The 18,749-nt window shown below is 36.8% G+C and overlaps 1 protein-coding gene across 11 annotated transcripts in view; it reads right to left on the bottom strand.

The window, feature by feature from the left end:
• The window catches only part of Tnpo3 (transportin 3), a 47,215-nt gene extending 29,692 nt beyond the window's left edge, over positions 1-17,523 (bottom strand). For all 11 annotated transcript variants that reach the window (XM_058582812.1, XM_058582813.1, XM_058582814.1 and 8 more), the window contains exons 1-6: positions 17,203-17,523; positions 15,229-15,345; positions 14,060-14,154; positions 11,831-11,987; positions 10,679-10,846; positions 9,637-9,749 (exon numbers count right to left, since the gene is read on the bottom strand). In XM_058582812.1, the coding sequence (XP_058438795.1) occupies positions 9,637-9,749; positions 10,679-10,846; positions 11,831-11,987; positions 14,060-14,154; positions 15,229-15,345; positions 17,203-17,508 (956 nt within the window). In that variant the 5' untranslated portion in view covers positions 17,509-17,523. The remainder of the gene's footprint in view (positions 1-9,636; positions 9,750-10,678; positions 10,847-11,830; positions 11,988-14,059; positions 14,155-15,228; positions 15,346-17,202) is intronic.
• Between the last annotated feature and the right edge of the window lie 1,226 nt (positions 17,524-18,749).

Genomic DNA, 18,749 nt, shown 5'->3' with positions numbered 1-18,749 from the left:
TTTGAACCACACTACAACAGAGTTAGATACCCTGATTTATTCATTCTCTCCCAAAGGCAGATTATTTTTACAAAGACCAGTCCAGCAACTAAGTCTCTATCAGTTATAGATTTTCTAATTAACAGGCCACTCAGAGTCTCTTCCTATGGGGGGAGGAGGAGGGAAGAGGAAGGAGTTTAAGGTGTGTAGAAAGGGAGAAAGAGGGAGCAGAACTTGGTCTTCAGGCAAACACTGGAGGACAAACAGTAAGAAGAGTCCAATATTCACCTGCTTTTTTTCAAAAGGTTCCCTTTATCCAAAGCAGTCACCAGGAAACCCACTGATGCCAGCTTTATTCTTTTGTGTCATGTCTTCATAAGTTTTTGCTAACTGAATCTCGGGCTAAGTTAAAACAGTGAAAAAGGCAGCACTTTCTAACATGCCTACCCTTCTGTGGAGCGCTTTCCCTTCTGAAAACTCAGGAATCAGGGTCTATGCCTAGGATTCAATTCTCTCTTATAATGGCTGAACACCAGAGGAAGGAACTGCTAACAGTAACCCAACAGAGAAGAAGATGAAATCTGAGTAATTTCTTTGAGTATCTACATCTAGATTTTCCTACCCATTGTAAGGTTGGTCTGAAACATTAACCCATTCAGTCCCAAGTTTTCAATTCTATATAGAACAGTGGGACATAATGAATTAAGAACCTTGATTTAGACATGATCCAACATAATATTCTAGAGACTTTCCTGTAGTCTCTCTCCATCCTAAGAATGTAATGAAAATGAGAAAGGTCTTCTGGTTTTATTGGCAATCTGCCACTTCCTTTTTGTGGGTTTAATAAAGTTCAATAAAAACATTGTACTTCCCAGTCTATGTCATTCATGCTCCCAATGTCAGGAGAGAGGAAGACCCAAGTGAGGCTGCTGTGTGATGTGCTATGACGAGGGCTAAGGCAATAAGAAACCCTGACAGCTGAAGACTCAGGATTCTTTAACTGTCCTGATGTCCTACATGTTTAAGAAATTTAATCCCTTTCAACCCAAGATCTTGGTTTAATCTCAAAGAGAAATAACTCCATCATTCGCTTTTTTTTTTTTTAAACCAGGGATTGAACCCAGAGGTGCTTAACCACTGAGCCATACTCCACCCAAGTCCTTATATTTTATTTTGAGAGTCTCATTAAATTGCTGAGGCTGGCCTTGAACTTGTGATCCTCCTGCTTCAGTTGCTGGGATTACAGGTATGTGTCATCATGCCCGGCTTCTTGTTAGCCTCTTTTGTGGTACATGAGAAAGGGTATTGAAACCAAAAATACAAGTACAGGAGAACTGTGATAAACAAAGCAAAATGAGGGGTGAGTCACAGTGTTTTAAATCGGCTCCATTTCTGCTCCTGACCCTATCAATGATTGTATGGGTGTCAAGAGCTTTAGCCAAATGTTGAACTTACAGAGCCCTTGGTGAATAAACCCACAGAAATGGATCAAAATTCTCCTGGAATGCTAGCACTATTTTTTGGTTCCTGCCTCAGTCCTTCTGACATTTGTTAGTTCATGGTTTCTAATCATATTTATTTTTTGAACTGCCTTTATTTTTCTAGGTTCTGTTTTTTGCTAGTCCACAATTCCAATCATTCTACCATACTTCTGAATACTTTCATAGTCACTATTTCTTAAGCCTCGTCACTCTAGGGGTGTACTGAGAAATGCAACCCTTTTGATCTGATGCCCTGGTATGGAGAATAACCAAGCTCTCACTGATGACCTGACCAGGGAGACACCTCCTACTGGCCTCTAGTTCCAATGTCAATTCTTTCCATGTTCAACATCTTTTAGCTTAAAGACCTATATGTAAATGGTACTGTCACAATAAGATAAAGAAAGGAAAATGATGGCATGATTTTTTCTGTTCCAATTACTCTTTGACAGAGATAGGGTCATCTGGTGTTTGGAAAGCAAGAACGATATTCTAGAATGAAAGGTCCCAGCTTTCTTCACATTGACCAACTTAAAATGCCAGGGAAGTAATTGCCAGTACCATTTGAAAAGCAGGCTTGGACTTGCTGAAATGAAACTGAACCAGTTCACCCTCCCTGTTAAGATGGCAAACAAAGCAGCATGTTGAGGAAGGACTTACAGGACCTTAAAACCAAAAGGGAGACCGAGTCATGCAGAGGTTCAAGGGCAACAGGCATACCAGAGAAAGAGAGGACGTGAGCCATTTCAAACCCTCTTTCTTATACCTTAACATTACCTCTTACTTCTGTTCATTTCCCACCATTATGTCACAGTCTACTACAGCAGGAGCTGTAAAACTTGTTTTACAATGAAAGATCAGGTAGACAACCTAGGTAGTGTACTTTATTTTCCCATATCACAGGACCAAGATTACAGATATTTTTTTGTTTACAGTCTTGTTTTAGGTACTTTTCCTTGCCCCTTTCCTTAAACAAGGGAATAATATCCACGACCTTGATTTCCAACTTAAACTATTGCTCTATCTGTCATATACTAACCCTGTCAAGAGAATTTGGGTTTGGTGGAGACTTATTCCATAATGTGTGGGTGGCTGCCTTAGAGCTGGCAAGAGACACGCCTCAGCTAGTCTTGCAAGTATACAACGGCATTTTGGCAGATTCTTTTTTAAGAAGAAAGGAGTTAAAAGTCACTAATCACCTACTATGTGCAAGCTCTTCTTTAGATTTCCATTTGCTATTTCACAATAACCTTATGTGCTAGGTAGTACTAACCCTGTACTACAGAATTAACTAAAGTTTCAAGTAACAGGGTAGTGAGGCAAGATTCAAAATAACGTATTTGACTCTTCAGCTCAATCCTTTGAGGCTTTTCCCTCCTAGGCTCTCATTTGCTTAGAAATTAGAGCCAATATGATTGTGCCCTTCTACTGACCAGCACTACATGGAATAAAGCAAAACAGAAGCAGAGAGAAGCATCTGTTATACTACTTTCATCTGCAACAGCTTATAGGTAGAGTATTACTTTAACTGGGAAGACTCATAGTTAAAAAAGAAACCAAATAATTGTGTAAGGTCATCCCAGTCAATATATGTCTACCTGGTGGAGGGAAAATCCCCACTCTAGCAAAATGTGTCACAAAGGTTGTCATGTTATTTTTCAGTCATGCATGTCACTTGATCTATAGTTAAATATCACTCACTTCTAGGGCATGAAGTTAAGCCACTTAATAAGCTACAAATAATAATAATGTTAAAATCCCAAAGCTACTCCATGGTTTGGGATTTTAACATTAACAAAAATTTGGGGTATACAAAAGGAAAAAAAAGGAAATTGTTTTTAAAATGACATTAAGAAATCAATTCTCAGGCTGCGGTTGTGGCTCAGCAATAGAGTGCTTGCCTAGCAATGCGGCGCCCTGGGTTCGATCCTCGGCAACACATGAAAATAAATCAGTAAAAGGTATTGTGTACAACCACAATGAAAAAATAAAAAAATATTTAAAAAGAAAGAAATAAATTCTCAGACCAAGGGTGTAGCTCAGTGGCTACACCCTTGCTTAGCATGTATGTATAAGGCCCTGGGTTCAATACCTAGCACCTAGCACCACACACACACACACACAAAAAAAAAAAAACAAAAAAAAAAAAACACCTCCCTCCCCTTCCATCCTGGTCCTATGTATAATTTTCCAGAAATTTACTATACATGAGGTAGCATATATATACAAACACATATACATACAGACATATAGTACAATAAAAAACTACAAAAAAATTGATGAAAGACATTAGCCAGGCATTACACACTTGTAATCCCAACAACTCAGGAGGCTTAAGCAAGAGGCTCACAAGTTTCAGACCAGCCTCAGCAATTTGGCAAGATCCAGTCTCAAAATAAATATATAAATAGGACTGAGGGGTATAGCCAGTGATAAATCACCCTGGGTTCAATCCCTAGTAAGAAATAAATAGATAGATAGATAGATAGTCAGTCAGTCAGTCAGTCTGGGGACACTAGAGATCAACATGAAAAAGGAAAAAAACTGGGTCACTACCAAACATCACATACAAAAACTAAGTCATAACAAGACCTAAAGTTATAACTCTTAGCACAAAATCTAGGGGGAAAACTTCATGACATTTTATTTGTCAATGACTCTTGGATATGACAACAAAAGTACAGGCATAGTGGTGCACACCTGTAATCCCAGTGGCTTGGAAGGCTGAGGCAGGAAGATCACCAGTTCAAAGCCAGCCTCAGCAAAAAACTAGATGCTAATAAGCAACTCAGACCCTGTCTCTAAACAAAATACAAAATAGGGCTAGGAATGTGGCTCAGTGGTTGAATGCCCGAGTTCAATCCCCAGCACCTGATCCCCCAAACTTAAAACTTCTGTGCATCAAAGGACACAATCAGCAAGATGCAAAGGCAGACTATAGAATGGGAGAAAATGTTGTATGCAAATCTGATATACCTGATAAGGAGTTAATGTCCCAAATATATATAAGGAACTTCTTCTACAATCTAATGACAAAAGATACCTAATTTAAAAGTGGTCAAGGAACCTGAATAGACATTTCTCCAAAGAAAATATACAGATGGCTAATATGCATATGAAAAAATACTCAACATCGTTCATCAAAACCACACCAAGATATTTATGTCATACTACAAGAGAGATGCCAAGGTGGCTGCCATTAAACAAACAAAATAACAAACATTGACAAGGATGTGGAGAAGGTAAAAGCAATGCTGGTGAGAAATAATAATGGTGCAGCTGTTAGGAAACAGTATATGATGGGTCCTCAAAAAATTAAAAATAAATTCACCATCGGACACAGCAACTTCACTTGTGTGCATAAATCCAAAAGAAATAAAAGCAAAATCTCAAAGACATTTCTACATTTGTTTATGGCAGGATTATTCACAAAAGCTAAGAGGCTGGAAACAACATAAATGTGTCCTACAGAAGAATAGAATTATAAAACACATGCATATAAAAATATTATTTAGCCTTAAAAAAAGGAAGGAAATTCTGGTACATATAACATGGCTGACCTCTAAGGACATAAAAAATAAGCCACATGAGGTAGTCAAACTCAAAGAAACATCAAATAGGCTGATGGCTGCTAGGAATTGGGGGAAGCAGAGAAAAGGGAATTGTTACTTAGTGGGCACAGTTTCCATTTTATAAGATAAAAAAATATTGGAGATATGTTTAGATTGTTTTGCAACCTATTTCTTTTTTGGGTGAGAGCTATTGGGGATTAAACCTAGGGGCACTTTATCACTGAGCTACATCCCCAGTCCTTCTTGTTTTTTGAGACAGAATCTCACTAAATTTCCCAGGCTGGCCTCCAACTTGTGAGCCTCTTGCTAAGCCTCTTTCTAAGTTGCTGGAATTACAAGTGTGTGCCATCACATACGGAAATATGAACATACTGAGCTGCACATTTAAAAATGGTTAAGCAGGGCTTGGGCTCAGTGGTAGAGCACTCACCTGGCACACGTGAGGCACTGGGTTCGATCCTCAGCACCACATAAAAATAAAATAAAGATATTGTGTCCATCTACAACTAAAAAATACATATTAAAAAAATAATAAACATGGCTAAGCACTCAAATGCATTCCTACACATGAGTGAGGAATTCACTGAAAGAGAATTAGGAAAACTGCCCCATTCACAATAGCCACACACACACAAAAAATTGGGTTATCAATCTAACAAAAGAAGTGAAAGACCTCTACAATGAAAACTATAGAACACTAAAGAAAGAAATTGAGGAAGACCTCAGAAGATTTCTCATGCTCTTAGATTACGCTGAAGCAGAAGGATCTCAAGTTCAATGCCAGCCTCAGAAAAAGTGAGGCACTAAGCAACTCAGTGAGACTCTGTCTCTAAATAAAATACAAAATAGGGCTGAGGATGTGGCTCAGTGGATCAGTGGCTGAGAGCCGCTGAGTTCAATCCCTGGTACAAAAAAAAAAATAAAAAAAATCCCAATGATATTCTTCATAGAAACAGAAAAAGCAATCATAAAATTCATTTACAAAAAATAAGAGACCCAGAATAGCCAAAGCAATCTTTAGCAAGAAAAATGAAACAGGAGGCACCACAATACCAAACCTTAAATTATACTACAGAGCCATAGTAACAAAAACAGCATGGTGTTGGCATCAAAACAGACATGTAGACCAATGAGAATAGAAGACACAGAGACAAACCCACATAAATACAGTTATCTCATAGTAGACAAAGTCACCAAAAAAAAAAAAAAAAATACATCAGAAAAAAGACAGATTCTTCAACAAATGGTGCTGAGAAAACTGGAAATTCATATGTAACAAAATGAAATTAAACGTCTATCTCTCACCCTGCACAAAAATCAACTCAAAGTGGACCAAAGACAGGCACTAGAACAGAGACCCTGGGCCTAATGGAAGAAAAAGTAGGCTCAAGTCTTCACCATGTCAGCTTAGGAACTGACTTAGGAAGTCAACTTAACAAGACTCCTAAAGTGCAAGAAGTAAAATCAAAAATCAATAAATGGGATGGACTCAAACTAAAAAGTTTCTTCTCAGCAAAGGAAACAATCAATAATGTGGAGAGCCTACAAAATGGGAAAAAAATCTTTACCACATGCACCTCAGATAGAGCATTAATTTCCATAAGAACTCAAAAAACTCAACACCAAAAACAACAAACAACCCAATCAATGGGCTAAGGAACTGAACCGACACTTTGCAGGAAGAAGAAATACAATCAACCAACAAATATATGAAAAAATGTTCAACATTTTTAGTAATTTGAGAAATGCAAATCAAAACTGAGATTCCAATTCACCCCAGTCAGAATGACAATCATCAAGAATACAAGAAACAAAAAATGTTGGCAAGGATGTGGAGGGAAAGGGAAAAGGTACACTCAGACATTGCTAGTGTGACTGCAAATTGGTGCAATCACTATAGAAAGCAGTATGGAAATTTCCTAAGAAAACTTGGAAAGAAATCACCATTTGATCCAGTTATCACACTCCTCGGTCTATATCCAAAGGACTTAAAATCAGCATACTACAGTGATACAGCTTAATTCACAATATCTAAATTATGGAACCAACCTAGGTGCCCTTCAACAGATGAATGGATAAAGAAATTGTGATAGATATTCCCAATGAAATATTGCTCAGTCTCAAAGAAGAATGAAATTATGGCATTTGCCAGTAAATACAAGGATGTGGAGAATAATATGCTAAGTGTAATAAGTCAATCCAAAGAACTAAAGGCCGAATGTTTTCTCTGATACGTGGATGTTAATTCACAATAGGGGAGGGGACAGAGGTATTTTGAACTAGACAAAGGGAGTGAAGGGGGTGAGGGGATTTTGGGAGAGGAATGATAGTAGAATGAATCAGCCATTATTACTCCATGAGCATATATGATTATGTGACCTGTGTAACTCTATATAACATACAACCAGATGAATGAGAAGTTATACTCCACTTATGTATGATGTGCCAAATGCATTCTGTCATGTATAATTAATCAGAACAAATTAAAAATATGTAAAAATGGTTAAGATGATAAATTTTAAGTTATATATTTTATTATAAAAATTGTTTCAAAAGTTCAAATTGGGTTATGTGATACCATTAGCTTCCTTTACAAAATGTTTTGTATATTTTTTGTACCAGAACATGTGCATTGTTGGAGTCTGTAAACAAGTCAAAATAACACCTGGCATTTTGCCAGGGGAATGTTAGAGTTCGTAAACAAGTCTGGATGGTGCCTGGCAAAATGCCAGAGGGAGTGGTTTGAGAAGTAACAAAAGCGAGCCATTAAGTGTGGAGATTCCTTATTGGTTGACTGATGTATCTAGTTTATGCTAATTAGATAAGCTGTGTGGAATGTATAAATACTGCTCCTGTCCTGCAATAAACGGCTCCTATTCCTGCTGTATCAACGTACACAAGTTGTTCGTCACCCCCCAGTTATTTTGCTGCAGCCGGACTGCGGCAGTGCATCTTTTTCTTTTTTAGTGACTATTTACTAGTACAGTCATACCATTAATTATTAAACATGGCAATTAAAATATTTCCAATTTTTTTTTTCACAATTGCCAATCTCACTTCAACACTTATTCTCTGACCTTATCTTTCCATACTTGTTTAAGCCATTGCCTGAAATTTATTAAAAATTCTAAAGACTGTTCTTGCAAAAAGAAGTATCAGGGCAAGATAAGACAGTTATAAAATCCAATTTAAATTGCTGCCATTAATATTATTGAAGACCATACAAGTCTTATAGATTTTGACTCAGTGATTATATTTTAAGACAAATATTCAAAGGAAGAAAAATGCTACATCTTCGAATATTCTACATCTTTTAAACAATCTTTATAAAATATATATAACTTAAAATTTATCATCTTAACCATTTTTATATATTTTTTAATTTGTTTTTAAATGGCACTGGGGATTGAACCCAGAAGAACCTGACACTGAGCTACTTCCCTACTTTCTTTTTCTTTCTTTCTTTCTTTTTTTTTTTTTTTTGAGACAGGGTCTCATTAAGTTGCCCAAGCTAGCCTCAAACTTGCAATCCTCCTGCTTCAAGCCTCCTGAGTAGCTGGGATGAGAGGTATTACAAATCACGTCTAGATACAGTTCTGTTATTATCTCTAACACCAAAAAATAAATAAATAAAAATAATCTAACTACCCATTAATAAAAAAATTAAAAGGAAATCAAGTAACACCTTTATGGATATAAGATGGTAATTAGGAAGACCATTAAATAGGTTTACTATTCACAATCAAAATACACACACAAAAACTTTAACTAAGCTATAATCCAGAAATTGTGATCAAGTAGCTGGCTCAGGGTCCTAAACAACATCCCAGAGAGATGTTTTATGTATACAACTGTGAAATTAGAATTTGAATATCTTTAGGCATGGGGAAAATTCTCATTCACTGCAGTCTACATTACCCTTTAATACTTTATAACCAATGCTTCACCTATTCAGGAATCTGCATTTTTTTTAAAAAAACATACAATTGAACCCAGTGCTTTAGGCATGCTAGGCAAGCACTATACCACTACGCTACATCACCAACTCAGAATCAGTGTTCTTTTTTGGGGGTGGTGAGGGGGAGGTAGCAGGGATCGAAATCAGGGCACTTGACCACTAAGCTACATCCCCAGCCCCGTTTTGTATTTTATTTAGAGACAGGTTCTTACTACGTTGCTTAGCTCCTCGATTTTGCTGAGGCTGCCTTTGAACTCAAGATCCTCTTGCCTCAGCCTCCAGAGCCGCTGGGATTACAGGGGGTACACCACTGTGCCCATCCAACAGCATTCTTGATCCCTGAACATGGACTAAAAGGGACTCAGAAAGGTAAACACTGATCTCCTGATTGCATTTTTCTTTTGGGAGAGGTAGTGCCTCCTCTTATTCTTAAACCAGTTTAGTTGATATGTATGATGTAAGTGATATAGAAATATATAGTATGGTGATATTCCCCCCAGATTGGTTTTTAATGCCAACTTGTGCAGTCTCAGACTAAAAGAAACTAAATTGTGAATTTACAATAGCACAGAAGAAACATAGATGTTTTATCCACATACCCCAGATGCTATTCACACTTGTTTCACAAGCCTCTGGCGTCACTCACCTAGTGACTTGCTTGTGGAAGTCTGTAAGTTGTTTGTGTGTCACTGTAACAGCTCCCACAGTTGTCTCCTTTGGCAAACCTTTCAAAGAATTCTCTAACCATCGACAAAAGGTCTGTATAAGGAAAAAGGATAAGAATCTTAAAAGGAGACAGGGTTTACATGTCTGAGACTTTATAGGTATAGGCAAAACCCCACAGGTTTTTCTTAGCATTTTCCCCCTAGACTTGAAACAAGTAAAGGAATTAACAAAGCACTATCTTTATGCCCTCAAATGCTCTGGGTTGATATAGTCTGCAAATGCAAGCCTAGACTTCCCTTCAGAGGGGGAGCAGGCATGATTTCAGATGAAGTCCTTCTACACTTTGGAAGTGAAGCCTTTTCTATATAAGCCATTATTCTGTTTCTGTCATTAAACTTACACAATATTTAAAAAATGAACAGATGTCACAAAACTCCAGAGCCTATATAGAAAAAAATTCAAAATAAATTTCAGATATAAGGAAGAGTAGGAACAAAATGTATACAAAATAAGTAAAGGGACAGTTCACTTAGGTCAACTGTGTACTTTCCTAAAGAGCTTTTTTATCAATATTAAAAATATTATCCTGTGGTCAGTACTCAAACTACTTGGACATAACTGTATAATGCTCTGGCTAGATACATCAGTAAGAAATAATACAATTCCCCAAAGTGATTGAATATTGGAATAATCTGCAACTCACTATAACTGATACATGGGATCTCTTATGAGGGAAAAAATTTCTTACTGGCTAGTCACATATGCTTTCAATGCTTTGTACTTACTTCTGGTAATACACAGTACAAACCTCATGAGAGGTTTATTTAGACATAAATATGATAATAAGTTATTTTTCTTCTCTGGGCCCTTTCAACTACCAATTAAACTTAGCAATATGCCTAAATTTGGTTCTAAGGGACATATGCAAAAGGGCTTGTTTCGAAGTTATGGTAGGCTTCAAGGAACCAAAGTCTATTAAGTTTAAGAATTAGGAGAATAGGTTGCTTATGAAAGAATCTTACCGGTCTGTCAACCTGCATGATCTCCCAGAGCACTTCAGCCACATCTGGTAAGGTATAGGGGGGGAGACAAAAGCAACATGTATGGAGCAGCTGGCTTACAAGCTGTTGTCCAAGCTGGTTCATCACCTGTCCAATTAGTTCTTTTCGTAATTCAAAGTCTTCTTCATGCTGTAACAAAGCAGGAGTGTCAGATGACTGTGGTTCTAGTTTCCACTTTCCAAAGAACAAGAACTCACTCTCCATTAGTCTAGTAAGTACTCTTTACCATGGAAAAAAGTACATTATGTGACAGCTGAATTCATAATGACCATTAAATATTTTGTCATTAGGAAGAAAATATGAGTTTAATATGAGGGAAATGGAATCATAGGTATCTGATGAGATTAATATTAATGATTTGATTTTTCAGGATTAGAAGGCAGAAGAGAAACAATGGTTAAGAATTAAGATTAGCATTTTTCCCCCGTGAAAAGTAACTCATGTCCTTGTTTTCATCTCCCATGTTCACCTCCCTGTCTTGTTCCTTGCTTATTTCCTTTTAAAATAAACCTTGATTACTTTTTACTTATTAGTTCATTCACATATTTCTTCTTTACTTTCAATCCTACTCAACATCTAGACAAATTTACCTTTGAAAATCTTGTGAACCACTTCACTACATAGCCAAACAGGTTTATTCATTGTCTACTAGCATACTTCATGCTATTCTGACTTTTCCTGATCACAGTTTATATACCAATTAGACTATCCTCCTCTCTAATCCATCAAAGCTCTATCTCTATCTTATGGCTTTAAGTTTCTTCTTTTTAAGACAGTTACCCCAACTAATTTCTGTCCAGAACCTTCCCTATTCTGACTCATAGCAATCATGACTTTTATCACTCATCTCTATGTCTATTTATCTCTTCAACTAGACACCAAATATTTTGGAAACAGGGACAGTTTTAGACTGCTTTGTCTACAAGATGCCTAAGGCACTTAGCACAGCTGCCTTAGATCTGGAGTTAATAATCCAGGGGGTGAATGATCAACTATGATATATGACTGGTAATACAGATCAAATATGGACCTACTAGCATACTGGTTTTCCCCTAAAAAGTGAGGAAGAGATGATAATCTGTTAAGTAGGAAAGGTACAATGTTTATACTTACATCATTGGCTACCCCTGTATGGATGAGGTCTCGTAGGAACCTCATGACACTACAGTTGGCATCCCGGTGATCCAGGGTAGTAGAGGCAATGGCCCACTGTAAGATTGGGATGACTACTTGGCTCCTCAGTAAGGTGACAGGGCTACGCTGAATAAACCTGTTATGGAAAGAGAGGCTGGATATAATAAATGGTGAGATTAGGCTACAAAAAAGCAAGCAGGGTAAAGGATAAAAAAACATGAAGATACCAAAAAGATCAACTGTTGCTATAATTGTAGGGAGGAAGGAATAAATACAGCACAGAAGATTTTTAGGCAGTGAAAATGCTATAATGGTGGATAGTTTTTTTAAAACTCACAAAATGGGTACACCAAAAGTAAACCCTAATGTAAACTATGAACTTTGGGCAATGATGTGTGAATGCAGGTTCACTGATTATAACAAATGGCCCACTCTAGAGGGGAATGCTAATAGAGGAGGCTATGTTTGCTTGTTTGGGACAGAGAAACTGGAGGAATATGGGAATTCTATACTTAGTTTACTCAGTTTTGCTGTGAACCTAAAACTGCTCTTTAAAAAATATTTATTGGAAACAAAAAGGCAAGAAAGGGGCCATATTTTAGATTAGCATATGAAAAGACATGTTGCCAAACTCAATTTCCAATTAAGACTTTGAAGTAGCTTCAAAGATCAGTACAAAAGAGCCTCAACACATTAGAATAGCATTTCCCAAACTATATTCTATAGAACACCAGTTTCCAGGATGTCAATAAGAATTCCTCAAAAACAAGTTGTGTGTTCAATTTGGTTGGAAAATGCTGAATTTTTAAAGTAGTTTTGCTTGAGTTTGGGGGTTTTTTTGTTTGTTTGTTTTAAATTACCACAAGATTTTACCAATTGTTTGTGAGACGGTGGTCTCACTAAATTTCCCAGGTTGATCTTAAACTTGAGATTCCCCTACCCAAGTCTCCCAAGTATTACATGTGTGCAACCACCATCCAGATTATGGAAGATGAGAAGTATCAAGTAGAAATACATACATACATACATATATATATATATATATATATATATATATATATATATTTTTTTTTTTTTTTGGACCATGCTAGGGATTGAACCCAGGGCCTCACGCATGCTAGGCAAGCATTCTACCACTTAGCTATATTTCCTCATCTCCTGTTCTTTCAGATTCTTTATTGTACAGGAAGAATTTTTTTTAAAGAATACAGTATGTTCTGAATTTACTTCACCACATGCAAAGAGTTTTCCAAGAAAGATATCCTGGTAAAACAGAGCTTGACTGCCTGTCCAATAATTCTTTTATCAATTCACAAATAAGGTTTTGTTTTGTTTTTTAAACCTGTCCAAAAACCAACAAAAGCAGTATTCTATATTCAATTCTAAGATGAAATAGTCAAGTCAATAAGACTTCAAATTTTCACTGGTACAATAATTTAAATAGTGGGGCTGAGTGGTAGAGTGCATGCTTAATATGTATGAATCCTTAGGTTCAATCCCGAGCATCTCAAAGTTTTCTTAAAAAATGTATTTAAATTTGTTCACTGACTTGGTTCAAATTCCTTAACAAAGGACCAAGAAGGAATTCAAGCAGAAGGTCAGCAACAATGTTGTCGGTGCTATTGGTAAAAGAAATTTAATGGATAGGAGTGATAGCAGCCTGGTGAGGGTAGAGCTGGACTAGTAACTTCTAAGGCATTTTAAAATCCTAGGAATTCTTTGTTCTGAGATATGATTAAATCTGAAGGATGTTAACCTTCTCAAGGAAAAAGCTGGGATGAAGCATGAAATAATCACAGCGGCATAAACACTATGAGGGTTGTAGAGATTATCTAGTCAAATGTTCATACCAGGCACTTTTTTTTTTCGGATGCTAGGAATTGAAACTAGGGGCCTCCACTGAGCTATACCACACAACCCATACCAAGCACATTTGTGCTTTGTGCATGTTCTCTTCTTCATGGTAGGAACTCAGATATTTTTCTGCCTGCTCTCACCCAGTATATCCTCGTTAACCTCTAGGGATATACCAGTTCACAATTTACCTTTGGGTTATGAATCATTAATCTCTGTTCTCCAATGATCTCATTTTTATAGAGAAGGAAATAACCAGGTGTCAGATGGCAAGATTAAGCAGAGATGGGGATGAGCAATTAATTAAAAAAAAAAAAAAAAAAAAAGTTTAGTTTGTTTTTCAGAAGGACTTGCCTGGTAGCTAGCCTGAACAGGTCATCTACAGTGTCAGGGTGGTTCTGGAGACCATTCTGCTGTTCCAGGAGTTGAAAGGTAGGGATGCACAGTGCCTAGATTAGAACAGTGATTTTAAAAGAAATACTTACAAAGCTACAGCATTCAGACTTGCCAAATATCAACAACAAATACAAAGGGAATAAAAAAGGGCAGCACAGGTGAGAAAAGAAAAGATTGTGATGAGAATCAGATCAGGGAAGCCAGGTATTATGAAGCACGCCTATAATCCCAGTGACTTGGAAGACCGAGGCAGGAGGATTACAAGTTCAAGGCCAGCCTCAGCATTTGGCAAGGCTCTGTGGCCATGTAGTTTAGTGGTAAAGCCCCTGTACTAATTTCAATCCCCAATACTAAGGGGGAAAAAAAGAGAAGAGAGAAAAAGAGGTGGGGTGGGGTAGATGGGATATGAATCAGTAAAAGCAAGAGAAAAAAATTTTCTGATTGAAACTGTTTCCACACATGAAATCTACATTTCAGAAGAGGTAAAAGGTATAGATTTCAGTTCATAAAACCAGAAAAATATCATCTAAGTTTCTGAAAGCAAAGACACTATTTATAAATGTGATCTAGGGAGTAGATGAAGTTTGCATAACAACCCTGAAATGTCAATTTTACGTGAAATAATATCTTGGGAAAAGGAGTAGCACACTTTAATTCCCTTATCTATTGCTCCCAGGTGACTAGAAAGGAGGAAAAAGTAGTATATTAGAGGCATTTTCCAACACCTGCTATGAACTCCAAAACTCTCTCTGTTGCAAAATAAACTAGTTAATTGGCTATTCCAGGCAAGAAATTAAATATACAATTATGTTTGAGTTTGGAAAGCCTATGCTCTCCCACTCCCCTGAAAAACATTCCACTCTATCACAGGAAAACATAAATCATGCAATACTATTTATAATGATTATTATACTCATGTAGCCAAGTTCGCTCGCTTGCTCTTTCTTTCTGCCAATCTCATCTGTACAGAAAACAAAGAGCAAGTTTCTACATTCCTGTTATGAGGAAATCAACATGCATAGAGGGGAAAACATAAAGCAAAGAAATAAAGACATAGTGAAGAATACAATGCTTGGCTTTTAGGTCCTCTAGGCCTGATGCATCTGCTGTGCCAAGGAAACACATACCTGGAGCATGTCTAGAAGTCCCTGCCGACAGCCTTCTTCCATGCCATACTCATCAACAAGGATACTGCCAAGGTACAGGAAACAGGAATGCTGATGTACATGGTATACATTCACCATCTGCCAAGGGAAAAAAATTCATCAGTTTTGCAAAGGGTGGCGGGGCACACCTGTAATCTCACTTACAAGAGACTGAGGCAGGAAAATACCAAGTTTGAGGCTATCCTTGGCAACTTAGGAAGACCTTGTCTCAAAATAAAAAATTTAAAAGGGCTGAGGATTATAGCTCAGTAGCACAGAGTACTGTCAACCCCCAGGATTAATTAGGAAAAAAAAAAAGTAAAAAAAAAAAAATTAATTAAAATCTTTACCCTTCAAAAAGTATCAACTTAGGTAGCTATTTTCCAGGAAGCAACTGAGAGACAGATTGGTCTCTTTAAGGCAATATAGTAAACCCAGGCCTCAATTTCTCCATAATTTTCAAGTTCTCTAGAGTTCTTTCAAGCCTTTGATCTTTTATTTTGCTAAAACAATGTTGTAAGAGAATTATCAATATTTCAAACTGGAAGCCATGAGGGAACTCACGTAATATTTGTAAAACTATAACAGTATGTGCTCAAATTTTATTTGCAATATCAACAAGTCTTATTTTTTTAAGACCATATATAAAACCACAATAGCAACAAAAATATCAAATGTCCTTATCTTAGAGAAGACAGTGAAAGAACTCTTTATGTTTATTTTGGGGACTGAATCCAGGGGCACTTTACCACTAAGCTACATGCTTAAGATGCAAAAACTGTTTAAGATTTTGAGTTGATCTTAAACTCATCTATTTTACTTTTTAAGTAAAAAACTTATTTCCAATCAAGATATTTCAATTTCAACAAAATAAAATCTTAGTACAGGGGGTTGTGGCTCAGTTGTAGAGAGCATTTGCCTAGCAAATGCCTCTAGTGTGAGGCACTGGGTTCGATCCTCAGCACCACATAAAAATAAACAAACAAAATAAAGGCATTGTGTCCATCTACAACTAAAAAATAAATAAAATAAAACCTTAGTACAATATATACATTTAAAATATTTGTTTTTACTCGAGACACATTCACCCATTTAAAATGCCATTTGATCTTAGTATATAAATTCAACTATGAGCTTGGTGGGGGCTGAAGGATTTGGTAATTCTTCTACCAGCATATGCCATGGAATGAGCAAGCATAAGATGAGAGCTATGAATCTATTCAGTGTTACAGACTCAAAACTATATGTACTATTAATGAATGACTGAAATCAGGGGTTGGCCAACTTTTATTTTGAAGGGCCACACAGTAAAAAGTATAGGCCTTAACAGGCTGTTCAGTCTTCTAACAACTTACCCATGTAGCACACACACAATCAAAGTCAATAGATAATACTTAAAATGTGGGTACACTGGCAAAGTTTATGGCCCTGCTTTGAGGTTAACATAAATACAAATTACTTAGTGATGTAAGCTGAGGCATCTCATATATTGTAGTTCTAGATGTGAGTGCTTCATACAGAAAATCTTGCTATCATATTGACTTTAAGGATAAAAATAAATAAAATTCATTTTTAACAAATAAGAGATATATGTGAACAACAAATTGTGGTCTATAAAATATCTTTGGACCAAGAAATAGTGAAGTTTGACTTGCTACAGTTTTTCCCCAAGGAAATTAATCTGTAAGTGCTTAGCTTTGGTATATAAGGGCTGAGCATGACTCATTCTCTTCACATAATTTCACACTGGAATGTAGTCAGACTACAATTATACAAAAGAGATTACAAGTTGTTTTCCTTATAGACAACATATCTACCACAGGCACTTATTTCTTTGAAATATTTTTCAGTTTGCACTTAATAAATTGAGAGCATTTTGGCAGTAAAACTTTTTGATCTAAAGGGTCTTATTTCAAATTCTGTGCATTTAACATTCTGCTTTTGTGGAGAACTTACCTGTGTGACTAGTGGTTGCAGCAGGGCTGCAGAACCTTTGCCTACACAGCGAACAGCAAAGCGAAGGCACCTGCAACAACGCTCTACAATCCGATTATCAGCCCGGTGTTTATTTAGAGTCTCGGATAAAACTGGCCATATCTGAGTCAAAAGAACACAAGAAAGAAAATAATCAACATCTAAAAGCTCAAATAGTGCTCCTACGATGGTACTATCTGATTTGGCTTTTAAATAATCTGGATAAAACTTTTTATAAAAATATACATGACCTGATTTTGGCCAGTGTATGCACACACATATGTGCATAGGTTCAACCCATTACCCATCAGTAAAACTTGATCTTTTCTTTTTCTTTTTTTCCTATTACTGGGAATTGAAATCAGAGCCTACCACATGCCAGGCAAGTCCTCTACCATCAAGCTATACCCCCAGCTCTTTTCATATTTTGAGACATGATCTCACTAAATTGCTCAGAATGGGCTCAAATTTGTAATCCTCCTGCCTGAGCCTCCCAAGTCTCTAGATTACAAGGTGTGTGCCACTGCACCCAGCTTATTTTTTTCTTTTTTGGCAGTACTGAGGATCGAACCTAACACTTCATGTATGCTAGTCAAGCGTTCTACCAGTAAGTCACACTCCCAGTCCCTCAATTGCTTCTGAAGAGAAATAAAGTGATTCTGGACTTTTTTTTTTTTTTTTTTGGGGGGGGGACTGGGAATTGAACCCAGGGGCACTTTAACCACTGAGCCACACCCCCAGCCACATCTATATTTTATTTAGAGACAGAGTCTTGCCGAGTTGCTGAGGCTGCCTTTGAACTTGTAATCCGCCTGTCTTAGCCTTACTAGCACTTATTAAGTACTTACTCTACAACAGGCAGAATTCAAAGCCTCTTACACATATTAATGCATTGAATCATCACTACTACCCTATGAGATAAGGGTACCTTTATCATTTACATTTTACAAATGATGGTACCAAGAAAACTCAAGATGAAGGAAATAATCCAAGTGCAGAAGTGATGTATTGATAGAGCCAGATTTCAAAGCTCAGTTATCTGACTCCAGAGACTCCTCTTTGAAAAATAGGAAATGTACAAATTAAAATTATGAGAAGGGCATGCTTTTCAACTAAGGTAATTTAAAGATTATGCAAGTGTTTACAGAATACCTATTCTGTAGTAACCCTTGCAAAAGATATATGATGAACCGTAACATGTCCCCTTTCTTCACTGAACCCATGGAGAGGTGTGGCATGTACACAAGTTACCACAAAATAAAAAGTAAGTGCAGGTAACAAGTGTTATGAATGTTTTGACGAGGTCTGCTTTATGAGGAAAAGATTCAGGGTAGACATCAGCAGAGAGGTAATATTTGAGTTAGATCTATAAATTGGAATAATGTGTTATTTATATTTTGTTTACCCATAAATTGGTATAATATATGGAACATAATATATGGAACAGCTCAGCTATTCAATACCTATTTGGTAATCAAGAGAATTGTTTATGAATTCATGACAAATAGAGATAGGCAGGATATTCTTTG

The sequence above is a fragment of the Marmota monax genome, unplaced genomic scaffold (genome assembly GCF_021218885.2).
Source record: "Marmota monax isolate L192 unplaced genomic scaffold, Marmota_monax_Labrador192_F-V1.1 WCK01_AAM20220418_F8-fsc00806, whole genome shotgun sequence".
Lineage (NCBI taxonomy): Eukaryota > Metazoa > Chordata > Mammalia > Rodentia > Sciuridae > Marmota > Marmota monax.
This window is presented reverse-complemented; position numbering and strand designations above follow the sequence as displayed.